At 56.1% G+C, this 18704-nt stretch overlaps 1 protein-coding gene across 2 annotated transcripts in view; it reads right to left on the reverse strand.

Annotated features, from left to right (window-relative positions):
• The window catches only part of MYH9 (myosin heavy chain 9), a 92500-nt gene that overhangs the window by 17512 nt on the left and 56284 nt on the right, over positions 1 to 18704 (reverse strand). For both annotated transcript variants that reach the window (XM_004279430.4, XM_033404972.2), the window contains 16 exons: positions 18438 to 18501; positions 17779 to 17877; positions 17221 to 17364; positions 16386 to 16481; positions 15483 to 15601; positions 13542 to 13694; positions 12367 to 12540; positions 11523 to 11696; positions 9097 to 9211; positions 6406 to 6599; positions 5956 to 6077; positions 5110 to 5179; positions 3149 to 3309; positions 2193 to 2301; positions 1094 to 1225; positions 492 to 698 (listed from right to left, as the gene is read on the reverse strand). In XM_004279430.4, coding sequence (XP_004279478.1) covers positions 492 to 698; positions 1094 to 1225; positions 2193 to 2301; positions 3149 to 3309; positions 5110 to 5179; positions 5956 to 6077; positions 6406 to 6599; positions 9097 to 9211; positions 11523 to 11696; positions 12367 to 12540; positions 13542 to 13694; positions 15483 to 15601; positions 16386 to 16481; positions 17221 to 17364; positions 17779 to 17877; positions 18438 to 18501 — 2133 coding nt within the window. The remainder of the gene's footprint in view (positions 1 to 491; positions 699 to 1093; positions 1226 to 2192; positions 2302 to 3148; positions 3310 to 5109; positions 5180 to 5955; positions 6078 to 6405; positions 6600 to 9096; positions 9212 to 11522; positions 11697 to 12366; positions 12541 to 13541; positions 13695 to 15482; positions 15602 to 16385; positions 16482 to 17220; positions 17365 to 17778; positions 17878 to 18437; positions 18502 to 18704) is intronic.

An 18704-nucleotide genomic window follows, 5' to 3' on the forward strand; every position in this document is an offset into this window, starting at 1 on the left:
CGGCCCCCACGTGTGCGGTCATGTATTTAAAACCAGGGTGCGGGGACAAGAACCCCAGTCCAATCGCGGGGTCACGTGTTCCGAGGGGCCTCGTCCAGCAAGCATCCGCTCTCCGCTCCTCAGACCAGCCAGAGCCAGGACGGAGGAGGGGAATTAAATTGGCTTCGACGCTCAGTGGGGCAGCGCTAACAGGCATCTGACACGTCAGAAATAACCACCCAGGGAATTCCCAGGTGCTCCAGTGGTTAAGACTCCGAGCTCTCACTGCTGATGGGCCCAGGTTCAATCCCCGGTCAGGGAACTAAGATCCCACAAGCCGCGCAGCATGGCCGTAAAAAAAAAAAAAAAAAAAAGCCCCAAAGAGAACACGTCTCCAAGGCTGCCCCCGGGACAAAGGCTGTCCTCCCATGGCACTCGTGGCACCCCTGCTCCCCACGCAGCCCACCCCCCGCCCCATGCCTGGGGTCCGGCCCTGCCCCTCCTCTGGGCACCTGGATGTTCTGCTGCATCTTCCTCTTCTCAGCCTGCAGGTGCTGGCAGCGGTCTTCCTCCTCCTCCACCCTGGCCTCCAGGTCATGGCAGATCTCTTCGAGCTCCTGCTTCTTGGCGGTCAGGCGGGCCCGGAGCTCCTCGGCCTCAGCACACAGTTCCGTTTCTGCCTGGAGCTGCTCCTGCAGCTGCAACTTCTCAGCCATGAGCTGCGAGAACACGTGGGAAATGTGAGCTCTTACGGCCGCCTCGGGCCACTTGTACCCACAGGAGAACTGGTCTCCAGTGCAGGCTCCTGCAGGGAGAACCCTGCTGACGAGAGCAGCTCCCATCTCAGGACGCTTAAGCTGCCCCGCATGTTTAAACATCACGCCCACCGTCCCTCACCACCGCTCCGTGAGCTGTACGTCCAGATCCCGAGGAAACAGGCTCAGAGAGGGGCTGGGCCTTGAACCCAACACTCATGAGCTTCCCATCCCATGGAGTAGCCTTCCTACATCACGAAACCCCGAACAGGGTCTGCAGAGAAATTAACCAGGCATGCCTCGCCTACTGGTTGCCAGCAGGTGGCAGCACTGCCTGGGCAGAGCCTGCAGACACCCACCTGGGACTGGAGGGTCTCCATCTCTGAGAGCCTGCTCTCAGCGGCCAGCTGCTTCTCCCGCACCTTCACCAGCTCCTCCTCCTTGGCCATCATCTCCTCCTCCTGCCGGCTCACCTGCAGCAGCGGCTTGACCTAGGAGAGGAGATTGAGGAGGAAACGTGCTCAGGGGAAGATGCCTGTCCAGGCTGAGAGCCGTGGCGCCTTCCCCTCACCTGTGGAAGCGCAAGCTCATGAGAGTGAGGGGCAGGTAGGACGCAGGGCAGAGGAGGTGCAAATGGGTACAATCTTTCTGGAAATCAATTTGGTACTGCGTGCCATAGGCCTCTGACCCACTACGTTTCGGGGAAACTACCCCTATGTGTACGTGAAGATGTTCAGGACAGCGTTGTTTATAACAGTGAAAATTCCAGAGAGATAAACATCCACTGTTGGAAAAATAGTCAGATAAATTATGAAACATCTCTAGGGAACAGTATGCTGACTTTTAAAACATGATGCTCATGAAGGAATTTTAGATGCAAAATGCAAAGTACATGACTGTTTATACAAGTCAAAGCTCAGCTATGTAAGAATGTGTGTGGTTTACACAGCAGAGATTTACTGGGAGTGAAAAAAAAATTTTTTAAAAGCAGACTAAACATGGAAACATCTATTCAATATTGACGTTGGCACAAGGATGAAGGGATTATAGGTGAATTTTTATTTTCTTGTTTACCCTTGTGGTTAGTCTAACTTTTCGCAATTACCACAGATTACTTATCATAAACAAAAGCAGCCTGAACAACTTTACTAATGAACGAATTTTTTGTAAAGGCTAGGGAGGACCCATCCAGCGGGCGCAGATTCTGACCTGCCCGTGGTTTCTGGGTGGGCAGCTCTGTCTCCACGTGGAGCCGTGGTGGGCGGGCTGGGCCCTGACATCCCAGGAGCTGCCCTAGCCCAGCCCGATAGCACCGTGGCCGTCCACGCCGGACACGTGCCCCGGCTCACACCCCTCTAGACCCCATGGGCAGGATCAGCCCCAGGGCCTGAGCCCTGCAGGAGGCCAGCGTGAGGCCTGCTCGTCCCCCGTGTCACGCGGAGGCCCTTCCAGACCCACCTTGGTGAAGAGCCGCCACCACTGCCAGTTGCGCAGCTTGAGGTAGGCGGCACAGTTCCTCTGCAGGACTTTCATGGCCGTCAGCTGCTGCTGCCTCTTGGCGAAGGCCCTGTGGGGCGAGGGTCACAGTCAGCCCTCCAGGTGGGGGACGGCACACCTCCCTCCCGACAGTCCTGACCTCACTTGTGGAGGCTTTTCCGGAGGGACTGACCCCTGCCGGGGGCACCATGAAACAGACGTGGTGGGAAGGAGGTCGGCTTCGGGTTGAATCCTGTGGGTGACCTCACAGAGGGTGCCTGGGGCCGAGGTCACCACAGATCCGAGTCAAGCGTGAGCCCTGGTCATCAAGTCCGTCTATCGACCACAGCTCCCCACCCTGGTACCACCCACGATCTTGTGGCTTTTGTTTAGAGGGAGAACGTCTGCAGCTGATGTCCTACACAGGTCCATTTGTCCAAACTCCACAAACTCATGCTGCGTCCCCCAGCGCTCAGATCTCAGGCTGGAACATACACCCCTGAGCACAGACACGGAGGGCTCAGGGGACAGATGTGCAGCTGCCCCACCCACCTTCCCGCAGCAAGTCAGCCCCTGACCCCCACAGGAGCTGCTTGGGACTCAAGGATGGCCTCCTCCTCTGGGAGCACAGCGTCCTCTGGGGACAGCCAACTCTGGGTGTCATCCTTACATGAGGGACACAGGAAGGAATAGCGGTGGTAGGAGCTTTCGTGACGAGCAAATCCAAGCGCAGTCACCCCTCCCACCAGCTCACTTTAAACCTCAGGCAGAAATCCAGGAAGTAGGGGGGCAGGGAAGGCCACGGGGGCCTCCCGGGGTGACACCTGACTGGCACTAGGGCGCCCAGGCCACTGCTTCCTCAGTGTCCTCCGCTACAGGAGAGCTGGGAGGGCCCGAGCGCAGGACAGGCTGGGTGGGGTGGGCGTCCTAGGACTCACTTTCTGGCCAGGTAGCCCCTGCAGCAGGCCTGGAAGCCGATGATGACGTCCGTGATCTTCAGGTCCCGTTCCTCCTCCAGGTGAGCCAGCACGCCGGCCCGGAAGAAGACCTTGCTCTGGCCGATGCGGTACAGGTTGCTGTCGAGCTCCAGGGCTTTGATCTAGAAGGAGGAGAGTTGGCCACTTACCCCTTGCCACCCCTGCGGAGCCCTGGAGCAAGGCCAAGGACGGGGGAGGGGCCTGGAGCCTGGGTCAGGCCTGCTCTGTGGGCAGCCTTCTCCTGGTGCAGGGAAAGCGCGGCTGGGGGCACGCTGGGGAGCAGGCAGGTGGGGGCTGGCATGGGGCAGGTAACGAGTCAGACTTGCAGAGAAGCACAGAATCTCGGCCCTGAAGGGACCCTGGAGGTCTCCTCTTCCTTCTCTGTGCCGCCCCGCACACTGCAGTCACGCTCTACAAATGCCCAGTCAAGTCTCCCTCCAAGCAGAGGTGGCCAAGCATCATTGTTTGGTCCAAGCCCAGCAGAGACTCCAGCTCAGGCCAGGATCGAATACTAACTAGATGACCCTAGGCCTTAACCTCCATGAGCCCATATTTCCTCAGCTGTAAAATGGGAAGAACGGTTTCTTTAATTAAAAGAAAAGTTAACAGACAAAGCAAATAATAGCACCTCCTTTCTAGGAGAGCCGTGGGAGTCAAACAAGAGAACGCACAGAAAGCACCAACGGTCAAGCGTGTGACCAGTGCCGAACGGGCTTCAGCCGTCATTACCATTACCGGGCTGTTCTGGTATAGGAACCAGGCTCTTTTACTAAGCCCACTGGCAAGGGTCTGTCTGTCCAACTGTCTGCCTGGGAGAGAAGAGATTTAGAACAAGCTCCAAGAGGCAGAGCCTTGAATAGGGTAAGTGGGATCTGGGGGCCTTGGTGTCCACGAACGACCCGGCAGAGGCCCTGTGAAAAGGGAAGCCCAGGGCAGGTGGAGCCACTGAGGGCATCCCCCGGCCACGCGCCCCACCTCCCTCCCGGCATGAAGAGCCCAAGCTGCCCATCTTCCCTGCAGGGCTGGACGGAGGGGACCTGCTTATGCCAGAAGTGGGGACTGGCCAGCAGCTAACTCAGCCTCCGGAGAAACAGCGGCCCAGACACGAGCTGGAAGCACACCCTTCTTCCTTCACGCCTCCTCTCTGCCAGGTGACAAGCATCGGAGAGCAGGGAGCTGTGTCTTCTCCCTCCTTTTCTAGCCCCCATCTCCCTGTCCCTTAATGTGCTGCTTTGCACAGAGTAGGTGTTGAATTTTTCTTCCCTCTTCTCTTTCCTCCCCCACCCCCAAGCCCGGCCTATCCTCGGCTGACTTTGGAAAGAACGCGAAGTAAAGCAAGCAGGAAGTGGTGGCTACTGACTCTGGACACGTCAGGCCCAGCGGGACGCCTGCCTGCAAAGCAGAAAAACGACTGAGTGGGTACAGCCTCAGCGCGGCCACTGGGTCACCACAGGGCCTTCATTCGCTATGCAGAATCCAGTGCCCACTGCCCGTCAGGCACTGGTTCAGAGCTGGGGGAAAGAGAGGAAAGGTCCAGAAACTCGGACACCGGCAGCTTTGGGCTGGTCGTGGCGCTCTGGTGGCAAGCTGCCCCGCCGACCACACTGCATGTGAAGATCGGAGGAGACGTGCGCAAGAAAGAACCAGAACGTGTCCAAAAGGAAGAGGCCGTCTCACACCACAGCCTTGCCACGCCGTGCTCTGGCCTCCTCCCTCCCACCTGGCTCCCACACGCTGTCCTGACCCCACCAAGGGCTAAGGGGGCTGCCGCTCAGGGCACCTGGCAGAGTCAGAACTGGCTTGTTGGAGGCACGAGAGAGCACAGTGCCAATGGATGCAAAGGACCCTGTCCAGTCACAGGGGCGCTGGCCACACGGATGCCCAGCCGGCCACAGGCCACCCAACACAGCAGCTCGACTCACCATGAGCACACACGCCTGCTTCCCATCCATGAATCCCTTAGGAATGGAATTTGGTGTCAGGATCTCGTATCTGAGGAAGAGAAGGACAGCCAGGTCAGGTTAGCCCTCGCTTGGATTCCATGGGGCCTGGAACACACGTGAGAGATTAGGGTCGTCCCTGTGGTGTAGCGGATGTAGAATTCTTTCCACAGAGTCTCCTAAGGAAAGGGGACATTCGGTGAACCCCGCCCTGCTCTTTCCGTCGGCTAAATGGCACGAGGAAGGCCTGGTGCTTTCCAGAAAGCGAATGGAAACTCATGTCGGGCTGTTTCATTCACTCACGGGTGAGTTTTGCAGTGGGCTTACTAACTGCTAATCACCCAGCATCCGCGTCTGTAACCCCAGAAGGCCACGCCCACCCCTTCACTGAGACGCTGCAGGGAACCACCAATCAACGGGGTGGTCCAAGAAATTAAACCCAGGGCTGCATCAAGACAGCAACCAGCACTAAACACAGTCATTAAGCAAAGGAGCCGGTGTCACTACTGTCCCCCTCTGCACACACAGCAGACTTCCATTTCCATCAAGTTCCTTTAATACCCAAGGGTCCGGCTGATCCTCCTTTAATTTCCTTTCAGAGCTCCTCTAACTGTAGCAAACAGCGCCAGGCTCCCAAAGTGACTAGGAGTGAAAGCCAATGAGATAACTTTTGTTTTAGAAACAAAACAGAGAAATCCCTCCTCCCGCAGACGGTGGCACAGAGAACCGTGTGAGGAGCCGGCCGGAACTCAACTCAATGTGGACGAGGAAACGGCTCCCCTACCGGAGGCCCCTGCTGGGATGCAGCCGGCCCTGGGCCCTGCTCACCTCTGCCGGAACTCCTGGAAGACCACGCGGTTGGGGAAGCCCTGGCGGCAGATTCGGATGCCCTCGAGAACCCCGTTGCAGCGCAGCTGGTCCAGCACCAGATGGGGGTCCAGCTTGCCAGCCTAGGGAGGAAAATACACGCACCTGCTCTTACTTCTGCGCCCAGGAACTGATGGAGAGAGGGGCAGCCCCCTCTGCATGAAACAGGGCAAAAGCCCCCAAGGGAGTTGGGAGTCGCTGCCGCCCACAGGTTTTGACAGCCCAGTTAATTACGTGATCCAGGTCCGGGAGAGGCAGAAACACAGACTACGAAGGCAGCTTAGCCCCTAAGGGTGCCTGAGCCACCCCGCCGGGGAAGTTAACCGAGGCCACTGTGTGCGGCGGGGGACAGAGCTTCTGCACAGGGAGACAGACAAGAGTGGAGTGGCCCGCATGTGTGCCCGCCCGCACCTTCTTCTCGTGGTTGGGGATGATGCAGCGGACGAAGTTGGGGTTGGTGTTCCTCAGCGTGGCCATGAGCTTGACCAGCTGCTCCTTGTACAGCTGTCCCACCGTGCGAAACATGCCCTTGCGTGTCTTGAAGGCCCCTGGCAGCGCCGTCTCCGACATGCCGGCCACCTGGTCCAGGCCGATGATGCGGTCCACTGCAGAGAGCACGCAGAAGCACTTGAGTACCCGGCGGTCAGGTGAGGGCGGAGGGGTGGGAAAGACAGACAGACAATCTGGACAGAAAGAGAGGAGACTACGGAACAGCAGACTGTTTCTACTTGGAGTCTACACAGCAGGCTAAAGTCATCTCCAAATGTTGAGCGAAGGTGGCCTTGTGAGCAAGGAGCAGAAAGCAGGAAGCACTATTTGGAAAGGGTGCAGAGCCACTGAGGGGAGCAGCGCACCCATGAAGGATAACTCCACATCCACGGCGCTCATCTCAGCCACCCTGGAAAGCTCCTAACCCAGAGACACGACAGAGCTAACACTGGGAGATTAGGATTGACGTTTATACACTACCATGTGTAAAATAGATAGCTAGTGGGAACCTAGAAGCACAGGAAGTTCAGCTCAGTGCTCTGTGACGACCTAGATGGGGGGGATGTGTGTGTGTTGAGGGGGGAGGATGGGGGTGGGAGGGAGGACATATAGGTGTACATATAGCTAATTCACTTCATTGTACAGCAGAAACTAACACAACATTGTAAAGCAATTATACTCCAAAACAAAACAAAACAAAACAGAATCCCCTTTCACACTAGCTACAATTCAGATAAGTTGATAGGAGCCGTGTAGCCTTTTGGTGAGTGTCGTGATGGCTGGTAAATAACAACCCTTTGCCATGAGAATAACTGTAAAAAAAACCAGACCTAATAACGCATTTTGGAGCGGCGAGCCAAGCTCGGCCACTTGCCTGGCTCTGAGGAGGTGTTCAACTTGACTTACAGGAATCCTGTAGTCCTTGGATCCCAGATGAAATGAAAAACTCAGCACCCTGAATTCACGTTGACCTTTACCCGAGAGCACTGGGCTAGGAGTCAGAAGGCAGGAGCTCTAAAGCTACTCTGCCGTCGCCTGCAGGACTCTGGACGAGCCCCTCTCTGTCTGCAGCGGCCCCACGCAGGGCTCCACATCAGGGACCTAGCGCGGCAGGAATGGTGTCGGAGCAGAGAGTTCCAGACAACCACTTCTGCCAGTGACGACCCCTTCTCCCTCTCGTCTCCCTTGGTCTCCAAGCTCAGGGGTCTTTATCATCTAAGCCCACCCTCCAAGGAAGAAGCCCTCATCACCGTGGCTCCCACCCAGAACAATGAAATGAACTGCTTCCTCCCAGGCGAAAACAAAACAACGAACAAACCCAACCTAAGTGGCCGGCGACTTGAGGCCAGTCTTAAGCAAGAGCCAATGTTAAGTTTGAAAGCTTCCATTGCTGGCTGCAAAAGTTAAGAATTCTGTGACAAAGTAGGTTTCTTATTCCTCTGTGGCCAGATCTCTTATTTTTTTGAAGGCAACACAAAGGACTGTTGCTCAAGAGGGAAGCCGGGAGTGAGGATGGACCCAATGAACCCCCTCAATTAAAACGGGAGGCATCTGGACCTCATGCAGCCACCGCAGGGCCCCTCTGGCCACCAAAGGTGTCCTGGGAGTGGGTGGCTTGTGACAGCCACTCAGGTTGCCCAGTGTGAGGTCAAACACGCCCCGTAACAACTCGCCGTTTCATGTAAGTGTGCCCTGCCCCCGGAAGGCCTGGCCCGGGAGGAGCAGGTGACTGCTGCGTACACACACAGGTGCACGCACGCACAGACACACGAACGTGTAACAGCAGTGCGCACAGCACCTCGTGCTGAGACACGGCAGCCATCCAATCAATGAGACGCCGCCTTCACGAGCGGGAGTTCTGAAGGGGATATAGATTGTAAAATGATTGTTTTCCTTTTAAGATCTAACAAGAAGTGTCAATACCAAAACACGGCCCTGATGTGCCTGGTTTTCCACCGGAGGCCTGGAGGCGATGGGGAGGGGGAAGGGGCCTCCCCACAAGCCCGGGGACGAGACCAGGGAAGGGGCACAGTCAGGCAGCAGCAGCCACGGCAGAGAACGCTGAGCAGAAGCGCTCGTCACGCAGCCTTCGGTGCACCACACACGGACGGACGCCGCACCGGGCAGCCAGTCACCTGGTTCTAGGAGGAGGAGGGTAGGAAAGCGCTGATAGAAATGGGCTCTCTGGGTGCTCTGCGTCTCTGCAACAGAGAGGTTAAAGCAAAACCCAGGCAGAAGGGAGGAGAGACCAGCAGAGACAAGGAGAAGAACGACTTCTGGAGCTACCAGCTACCGGGGAGAGGCAGGGAGGCAGTAAGGAGTGGGACGGGAACCTGGGCGCCGGGCCGTCACGCGACCCCCCGCGCTAGAAAGGGCTTGTCTGTGGCCGCGGAGCCCAGGGAAGCCTCTGCCCAAGAGCAAGTGGCTGCGCAGCATGTTCAAGGATGCTCGGGGCTCAAGGACAGGGTGACCGTAAGGGTCGGAGGAGCCCAGGCTCCCGGGTGCTAAGCGGCCACAAACCCACCGGTCCACGTCCTGGGCTCGGCCCGCTGCCGTGGAGGGAAGAGGCCCAGCCGGGGGCACCGGGAGGCGGGGTGAGGGCCAAGGGCGTACCATCCTTCCACAGCTCCGAGACGAACTTGTCGGAGGACTGGTGCAGCAGCGTGGCGATGTTGTCGTTCAGCGGGTCCATATTCTTCATCAGCCACTCGTCAGCTTTGTAATCCACCTGCAAGACGGGACCCCAGGTCACGGGCTGCTTGGGGGACTTCGGCGCGCGCAGCCTCTCCGATGACCAGCCGACCCCACAGGCGGAAACATTAAAAACTGTGAACCCTCGGCCCGGCATCTGCATCCCCAAGGAGGAAATGATGAGTGGCCAGGGCGGAGGCCTCCATGGGGTGTTCTTTGCGGAATCACGCAGAAAGCAAAAAATTTAAGCCACGCAAACCCCAAGCAAACGGTTATAGTTACACCACGGAATGTTCTGTTTTTAATTTTTTTAAGGTAACGTGAACATAAAGAAAAAATCCTGAAAGGACGTTAACCAAAATGTGGTAATATTTCTTTTTAGTAACAGGCAAGTAAGTTTTACTTTTTCTTTGTCATTTCAGGATACCCAGGTTTTCCTGGATATGCGTTATTCTTATCATTTTTTCTGTTTTAATTAATTTATTTTAGTTTTGGCTGAGTTGGGTCTTTGTTGCTGCGCGCGGGCTTTCTCTAGTTGCGGCGCACCAGCTTCTCATTGCGGTGGCTTCTCTTGTTGCGGAGCACGGGCTCTAGGCACGCGGGCTTCAGTAGTTGCAGCACGTGGTCTCAGTAGTTGTGGCTCCCGGGCTCAGTAGTTGTGGCGCACGGGCTTAGCTGCTCCGCAGCATGTGGGATATTCCCAGACCAGGGCTCGAACCCGTGTTCCCTGCATTGGCAGGCGGATTCTTAACCACTGTGCCACCAGGGAAGCCCCCTATTCTTATCTTTTTTGAAATATGTCCTTAATAACAAGAGTGGTACAACATTATATATTCTAACAATACAAACAGAGCGGGAAGCTGCTGCAACCCCCGTCCTAAACCACACAGCAGTAACCGCCGCTCTCAGCCTGTGGTCCCCTCCTGGCCCCTTTCGACAGGTTTCCGCACACGCACTGCTATTGATGACAAGGTACAGGATGGTGGCTTCTTTCTCCCTAGGGGCAGAGTTACCTCCTGGGAGATGACAAACCCTGGAGCTGAGTGTCTCGGCCATCTGTCCCCCGGGCACAGGCAGCATCCTTGTCCTTTTAGCTGCTGTGGTGCAGCCCAGGCGAGGATGCACACGTCAGTTTCACCGTTCAGGCCCCTCGTGGGCTTTTGCGTGTACCCAGTTTCCGCATCGCAGACAACAGTGCAACAAAAGCCCTCCTACATTTCTAACAGGGGTGGAAGTGGAAATGGGGCTTTAGGCGCCATTACCTTAGGTAACGAGAAAACAGAGGTTTTCTAAACAGGGAGTTTGCGGGAATTCCCTGGTGGTCCAGTGGTTAGGACTCGGCACTTTCGCTGCTGTGGGCCCGGGTTCGATCCCTGGTTGGTGAATTAAGATCCTGCAAGCCGCACGGCACAGCCCCCCAAAATAAATAAATCTCATCACACACCCGAGTGTAACCAATAGTTAGATACTCCATGCAAGCAACACAATTTGCTGAGAAAACCCAGCTTTAGTCTAAGCACGGACCTCTGCAGACTCAGGACATCCCTGTTCAGTTAGGTTCAAGCCCCAGGAACAAGTCAGCTGGAGGATGTGTTCCAGCTGGTGTGAAGGCAGCTCTGCCACTTACTGGCCGGTGGCCTTGGCAATAACAAAGCCATCCTCTATGGGTGTGTCTCACCCAGAGGACTGTGCCACCCCCATGTGGCAGATGTTCTGGGATGTCTGGAGACATTTCTGGTTTGGCAAGTAGGGAGGGTGCTGCTACCTCTGGTGGGGAGAAGCCAGAGACGCTGCTACACATCCTACATCACACAGGACGGGCCCCGACCACAGACTGACCCGGCCCCCGAGTGGGCAGTGTGGAGGCGGAGAGGCCCTGCCCCAGAGCGCCGACCGCCGACTCTGGGCTCACAAGCTCCTTTAATCCCTGTTACCCAGTTCAGTGGTGGTCACCCCCACTTTCCATGTGACTCGACCAAGGCTCAGAGAAGTGAGGGAACCAGCCCAAAGTCACACAGGGGCAGAGCTCTAATACAGACTCCACGGTCTGCGTCTTTAGCACAGATCTCATTTCCGCGCCTGGAAAATGCACCTAATGATAACACACAACAGGACACCAGCCTGAGCACCTCACAGGATTGCTGCAAGCTTCTAACAAAACGGAACACGCGATGGTGCTTGGCGAGGTGGGGGACCGTGAATGCTGAAGGCACCAGGCACATTATCGGACGAGTCACGGGACAAGGACACTCCGCCCCGCCCCACACCTCGGGGCTCCCGGTCTTAGAATCGCCTCTAAGTCTCCTACGCAGGTCCGGCCGACACCTTCCTGTGCGTGGGCGCCTCACCTTGCCAGCGTAGTGGATGATGCAGAAATCAGCTTTGTCCTTCAGCTGCTTGGGCTTCTGGAACTTGGGGTGGGTGCCCTGCTCCTGCACCACCTTCTCCACGAAACTCTTGTCCGTGGCTTTGGGGAACCAGCACTCCTCGTCCAGCAGGGCCAGGATGCCTGGGGGGCCTGCCTGGAAGAAGCACAGCGTCGCACGGGTGAGCTCGACCTGGAAACCCACCCATTCCTGCCCTCGTAAGATGCCAAAGCCCAGAATCTCTCCAGAAGGTAGGCAGTGCTTCCCCGCAGGGAGGAAAAAAAAACAGAAGAAGAAGAAGAAGAAGCAGTGCCGAAAGCACTCAATTTAAGAGCTCTAGCTCAAAAGAAACTGCTGGGGTCTAGGCTACAGCTGCATCAGAAGGGTTCTCCAATGAGTGCACTGGAAATCCCTTGGCGGGCTTGATGGGCCAAGCAGACCCCCGGCCCACGTCCAGAGGCTGCCCCCAGCAGATGCCCCTTTCCCTGAGTCCCTCCGCATCCCCTCCCCCGCCCTCCATATCCACACAGCTACATGGTGACAGGTGACACTTAGGACAAGCCCCCCGAGGAGGAGGAAGCACCCCAGAGCCCCAAAAGCCTTCCGCACACTGAGTTTATAGAACAAGAGAGCAGGCTCGGACATCATGGGGACTGGCTGACAGGCCTGGGAGCCACATGGGTTCCTGTTTGTTAGAAAATGCAACTGATGAAAGAAAAACTCATCGCAAAAGCAAATCGTTCATGTCAGAATTCTGGGTAGTTCCAGCCCCAGAAGGGCAGAGCGAAGAGGGCGGGGGTGAAGCCCCCCCAGGTGTGGCTCTTACTGGCTTCTCGATGAGGTCGATGCAGGGCTGCAGGTCGAGGCCGAAGTCGATGAAGTTCCACTCGATGCCCTCGCGCTGGTACTCCTCCTGCTCCAGGATGAACATCGTGTGGTTGAAGAGCTGCTGCAGCTTCTCGTTGGTGTAGTTGATGCAGAGCTGCTCGAAGGAGTTCAGCTGCAAGAGGGAGACAGGGTCACGGACACGCCCACCCTCCCGCTACACGGCCTGCAAGTCCCTTGGCAAGGACCTCCTGGGGCCCACGGACCTCGCCAGCAGCCTGGTGAAGTCCCTTATCTCAGGATAAAGTTTTTAAACGCATAAAATAGATTCTAAAAGAAAGAAGTTATGTGGAAATGTAATTATCAAAATATTGTGACAGGAATACACGGTGCTCCTTCATTAAAAGGCACAAGCCACGGGCTTAATAACTTCCAGAATTTTGAAGGAGACGAACGTAAATGATATTATATCTCTTCAATGACTGCTGTGACGTGAAAACGTCTGATTTCTAGTGGTGACACATCCAACCACTGTTAATGCAACTGAGGTCTGCACACTCTGTTCAAGCCACAATTCAAAACACTGCATCATTTCAATGAAAAGTTAGTAAAAATAAAGAGGTGATTTTTTTTCCCCACCCACGTTCATGGTTCCTCTGAAATCTGCCATGGACCCCAGGATAAGAACCTCTGCTGATCTACTTTATCAGTTTTTCCTACCTGATGTCTTTATGGGCAGGGACCATATCTTGTCACAACGCTCATAATATTTGAGAATACATAAACAATGAATCAACAGAAAGCCCCTGTCCATGAGGCCTCCTGGAACCCCATCCAGAAGGTATCATTCTTGCCAGCATTTCTGGTTGGCAAAGGGCATCTTTTCTTTTTTTTAAGTTTTGAATTTTATTTTATTTTATTTTTTTATACAGCAGGTTCTTATTAGTTATCTACTTTATACATATTAGTGTATATATGTCAATCCCAATCTCCCAATTCACCCCACAGGGCATCTTGTTTAAGCTGAAAATACACCCAACCGGTGTCTTGTGTCTCCACACAAGCAAGGAGGGGGCCAGCTCGCATTGCTGTGGGGCTATGGGAGAAAGGACCCCAGTCCCGGGAGAAGGCGGCCCAGAGGCTCAGGAGGCGGGAGGGGTAAAGGGAGAAGCTCACATCGAAGATCTCGAAGCCGGCGATGTCCAGGATCCCGATGAACGAGGCGCCCTGCCTCTTGGTCTTGTCCAGAGCCTTGTTGATGCGCAGGACCAGCCAGCGGAACATGCGCTCGTAGGTGGCCTTGGCCAAGGCCTCAATGGCAAAGTCAGCCTGGTGACGGGGACACCCGGGGGGGGCGGGGAGTCAGATACAGGAAGCCTTTAAGTCCTCATTCCCTCTGCCCCAATAATGTCCCCTGTGGGCCACCCCGCCCCCCCACCAAGAGAAACAGCCCTAAGGCTGGAAAAAAAGCTTCATGCACAAATACGTTCACTGTGGTGTTGTCTACAATGAAGGAGGCTGCAGTAACCTAAATATCCAACAATACAGGCAGAGTGAACTCAGACATCTGCAAAGACCTTTTTAAAATAAATGGGGACGAACTGAAGTATCTACAGAAGAAATGACAAGATGTCCGAGATTTGCTTCAAGTTACACAGTTAGGGGTGCAGGGCGACCAGATGAACCAGGAACCAAGCTTGGCCTTGAGTCAGTGACTCCTGAAGACGCCTGTGTGATGGGCACATGGGCTCCCTGCGCCGTTCTCCACTTTACTGTGCAAATGTTCAAGAAGTTCCGTAATGAAAAGCCAAGGTGACAACTACGTTTAAAAAGGAAAAAAAGGGGGCTTCCCTGGTGGCACAGTGGTTACGAATCCGCCTGCCAATGCAGGGGACACGGGTTTGAGCCCTGGTCCGGGAAGATCCTATACACCACGGAGCAACTAAGCCTGTGCGCCACAACTACTGAGCCTGTGCTCTACGGCCCGTGAGCCACAACTACTGAAGCCCGCGTAGCTAGAGCCCGTGCTCTGCAACAAGAGAAGCCACCGCAATGAGAAGCCCGCGCACGCAACGAAGAGCAGCCCCCGCTCGCCGCATCTAGAGAAAGCCCGTGCACAGCAATGAAGACCCAATGCAGCCAAAAAATAAATAAATAAGTAAATTTAAAAAAAACAAAAGAGTAGTTTAAAAAAAAAGAAAGAAGGAAAAGGCCTTGCAGGAAGGAAAAAGCTGCCCAGCAAGCATCACTGGGCAGGACTGGGGCGATTTTTCTCCATCTCTGGACTTCTTAGATTTTTCTGAATCTTAAGTGTTCATGTAGTATTTTCATAATGGAAAAATTACGCTTCTTTAATTATCAGGGAAATGAACAGTTGCTCATGATCATGCCCGCTGTCTTCTGAAAACAGCTTTGGAGGGAGGGCTTTGCCCAGAACCAGCTGTCAGCCGCCAGCGGGAGGCCCAGTGCACGGCACCCTTTGGAAAAAGAACTCAGCAACGTGAATTCAAAGTAATTTTGAGAGACGGGAGGAGCAGCGGCCTAAAACCACCCAGCGCCAGGGCCGTGAGAGAAACTAGAAACCACCCACAGAGGCCCTGCGGGCAGGGACTCGGGTCCTGGGCGGCGGGCACGTGTGAGCAGCACAGACCCCTGCCCGGCTCTCGCCACGTGCGGCAGGACAGCACGTGGGGGACAGACAGTCCTGAGGCCTGGGCTCCAAGAATGGCGGGTGCCGCCGCCCTGGCACCGGGATGAGTTGTGCTACAGGAACGTTCTGGGCTTGCTTCGCTTCATCCTGGAACAGGATACCCCTGCATCCTCGCCCACCCATCAGCTCAACATTGACTCCAGGGAACAGGCACATGGCAGCCCAGAGCTCCCACCAAGGGCGGCGCTTCCTAGGCGGGGGCCTTGGCCATGTTCCTGGACCCTGGGCCCAGCTTCCTTGTGCTCTCAGTGGGGGTAACACCACCTGCTCTCCGAGGTGCTGTGAGGACCCAGTGAGGAACCCAGGTGACAGTACCGAACACTGAGGATGCTGCAGCGCAGGCCTCAACCTGGCCACTGCAGCGGCCCTTGCGAAGGAGGCGGCCCGACCCCAACCAGAGGGCTTACCTGCTCCTTCGTCTGAGCCTTCTGGACGTAATCCCGTCCCACCTTGATGCGAGGGGTGAGGATTCCTCTGGTGAAATCGGTCACGTTGATACCCAACAGGTGGGACACTTTTTGGGCAGCTGACGATTTTCAAAGGGTAAGGAGGGAAGGGGTAAAAGGCTTGAATTAAACCCAAGAGAACGGGTCCCTCTGCTCACCCTGGGAAAGTTGTGGTGACTGGGCGATCGTTACCGGACAACCAGTCCGGGCCCCGGCCCTTCCCCCACGGCACACGGAACAGCCAGCTCTCCCCTCGGACAGGCCGGTGGCACGGGTCCTAACCGGGGGCCTGGCGTCCGTACCTCCGTACACCCCAGGCCATGTCCTGAGTGTGAAAGAGGGTCCTACCCACAAACAGGACTGCCTTGAGGCAGCGCTGCCCCAGACACAGTGGACGGAACAGGGCAATCCACACGCGCGTGGGTTAAATTTTTTCAAGAGCCCCTAAGAAGCGCATGTGAAGGCTAACGTAAGCGAGTCTCCTGGAACGACCCAAGGGACGAGCAGTGACCGAGGAGCTGGGGTGACGACACTGCTTCATGTCCTCGCGAGTTCACAGGCAAGGCAAGTGACAGCAGAAATGACTGTTTTACAGAGACAACCGGTCTGGTCTCAGAACAAATGAGGGGAAATGCTGGGCCATAAGATCATGGGTTTTCGAACTCATTCTGACGCTTACTCTGTGAAGCAGCAGGGTCGTGTTCATGTGTGTTTCACAAAAAGTACAGAGTGACGGGCAGCCACAAACACACACGCAACAGAGAAGACAGGAGTGTGTGCAATTTCTCCAAGACTCTTTCTCCTAAGCCAGTGCAAGCCCAGGCACCTGTCCCTCTACCTCAGGTGAGGGGCCCACGCGGTCACCTGTGTTGTCGGGCATGGATGCCTGGTCGGTGTTGCGCTCCTTCTTGAAGACGATGTTGCCGAGCTGGAGGACCCCCGAGATGACCCGCAGCAAGCCTTCAGGTGCAATCGAAGGCAGGTCAGAACCAGGCGGGGGGTGGAATAAGCCCCTGAGCGGGGTGTCTCCCCCCAGAGGCCCTCAGGCAAGACGAGCCACGTGGGGGGCACCAGGCCTCGGCCTAAAGCATGTCTCCAGGGCCTCTGGCTGACCTCAGCTTAGATACAAGCTCTGTTAACATGCCCAGCATCTCCAAGTCCGGACCAAGGATGCGCCTCTACCCAGGGGCACGTGGTCTATTTTTATAAAGTTTTATTGGAACACAGCCACGCCCATCCATTCACATGCTATCTGTGGAGCTAAGGTGACTGACCCTAACGCTAGAGAATGGAAGTCTCCCAATCTTCCTAAAATAAAGCCTTCAGGCCCTCCTCACCCTCCCTCTAGAGAAACAAGAAGACACAGGCAAGCTGCACACTGTGTTCACTCTGAGCTTCGCCAGCGCGGAGACCCCAGCCAAGCCCCTTCCACGCTCGCCCTGGACAAAGCAGGACTAGCCCACTTTTAGCAAATGGCAAGAACGCGAGTGGTGGACCCAGACCCTGGGCACTTAGTAGCCTGTCCTCTGTTCCCCTATGTCCCCAGGCAATACAACCGGGAAGAAATAATCCTGAGCCTCAAATCTGAGGGACCGTCTACCACACACTCAGGGCCCTCCTCCCGGCCGTTACAGACTCCCTAAGGGCCAGAGCCAGCAGGAAGTGCTCCCCAGGCTGCCCCGGGAGGAGCGGCCCTCACCCATCTGCTCCTCCTCTGGGATGCCCATAATCCGCATGGCCTCCATGGTCTCCTGGAACATGTCCTTGTCCTGCTGCCCGGGGATGGTGACGTGCCCGTTGGACAGGAAGCGGTATTTGCTGTATGGCTCCAGCAGGAGATCAGCTGTGGGGGCAGAGGGCAAGGTTTCGTGAACGTCAGGAGGTGCTGGAACCAGAGGCTCCAGTCAACACCGTGACCTCCAAGGTGTGGGAGACCGGGGAGCGCCCTGAAATACCACAGAAACCGCGGAGTGGCTGGAAAGGCCGACTCTCCCCAGCGTGTGAGATGGGCACGCACGTAGACCCCCCCCCCCCCCACCGCCTGAGAGCACTGGGGCCCCGAGGTCCGCAGCTGCACAGGGACCTGCCAGGCTTTCCTCTGGCGTGGTCAGAAACAGAGGCCAAGCCGTCAGCCGGCCCAGGGACGGAAGTCACGCCCCTCTGGCCCACCCAAAGGCCGAGATTTCATTTCCTAACTGCAGTGTGTGGCCCGACAGCAGGGTGAGCCCCCGTGTCAGGCTGTGGGCCCACCACTCACTCTTGAGATGCTCCCCAGCCCCTGACAGCAGGTAGTAGAAGATGTGGAAGGTCCGCTCTTCCTTGGCTTGACGGATGGCACGCGATTTCTCCAGGAGGTCTTTGCAAACATTAAGGAATCGTGCTCGCTGGAGAGGAGGCAGCCAGCCCTCCGCATGCCCCCAGCCCTGTCCAAAGCCACGGAACTTCACCAGCAGAAAGCGGCAAAACAAGACAAAGGTCAACTACCTTGGCCCTACACTCCACGGGTGTAGCCTGTGCGAACAGCAGCCCTCACACTTGGGAGCCTTATCTGTTTAAAGGGCCCCCTTCTCCCAAGAGAACAGAGCTCAGAACACTCTCACCAGCCAGGCTATAACACCAGGGAGAAATAAAGTAGCGTCCACCCAATTCCACTCTCTGGGACCCACACTGGATGATCTTCCATGGTTCCATCCCATTCTAAGCTGAACTTTTTCCCGCCCGTAAAGAGAAACCTGAGCTCTGAGCTGAGTTCCCAATGAGCTTAATCCTGGTCCTCTTCCGGGCGGCACAGACAAGGTGTCATAACAGGCCCGGAGAGGGGAAACTGCTGGAATCAGGAAGCAGCTTCTTCTCCATCAAGGTCACACCTCTCCCCCCCAGACCCAGAACACTTGTTACAATTAACCACAAGGATACAAGTCTCAATGTTGGCTCCCACAATGTAGCCATTGACATCAAAGTTGATGCGAATGAACTTGCCCTAAGGAAAGACGGATGAAGAGATCAGAGGCCCCATCCTCCAGTCCCACCTCCAGTGGTACAGCCTGGAGGCAGAAAGCCAAGAGACTGAGCCTGTGTCCCCGGCCGGGGGCCCCGCACCCCAACTGCATGGGTGCTCGGGACTCAGAAGGGCCACACGGCTAAGCCTGAGCCGGGCCCAAGTTCCGCCACAGACGGGAAGAG

The sequence above is a fragment of the Orcinus orca genome, chromosome 11 (genome assembly GCF_937001465.1).
Source record: "Orcinus orca chromosome 11, mOrcOrc1.1, whole genome shotgun sequence".
Lineage (NCBI taxonomy): Eukaryota > Metazoa > Chordata > Mammalia > Artiodactyla > Delphinidae > Orcinus > Orcinus orca.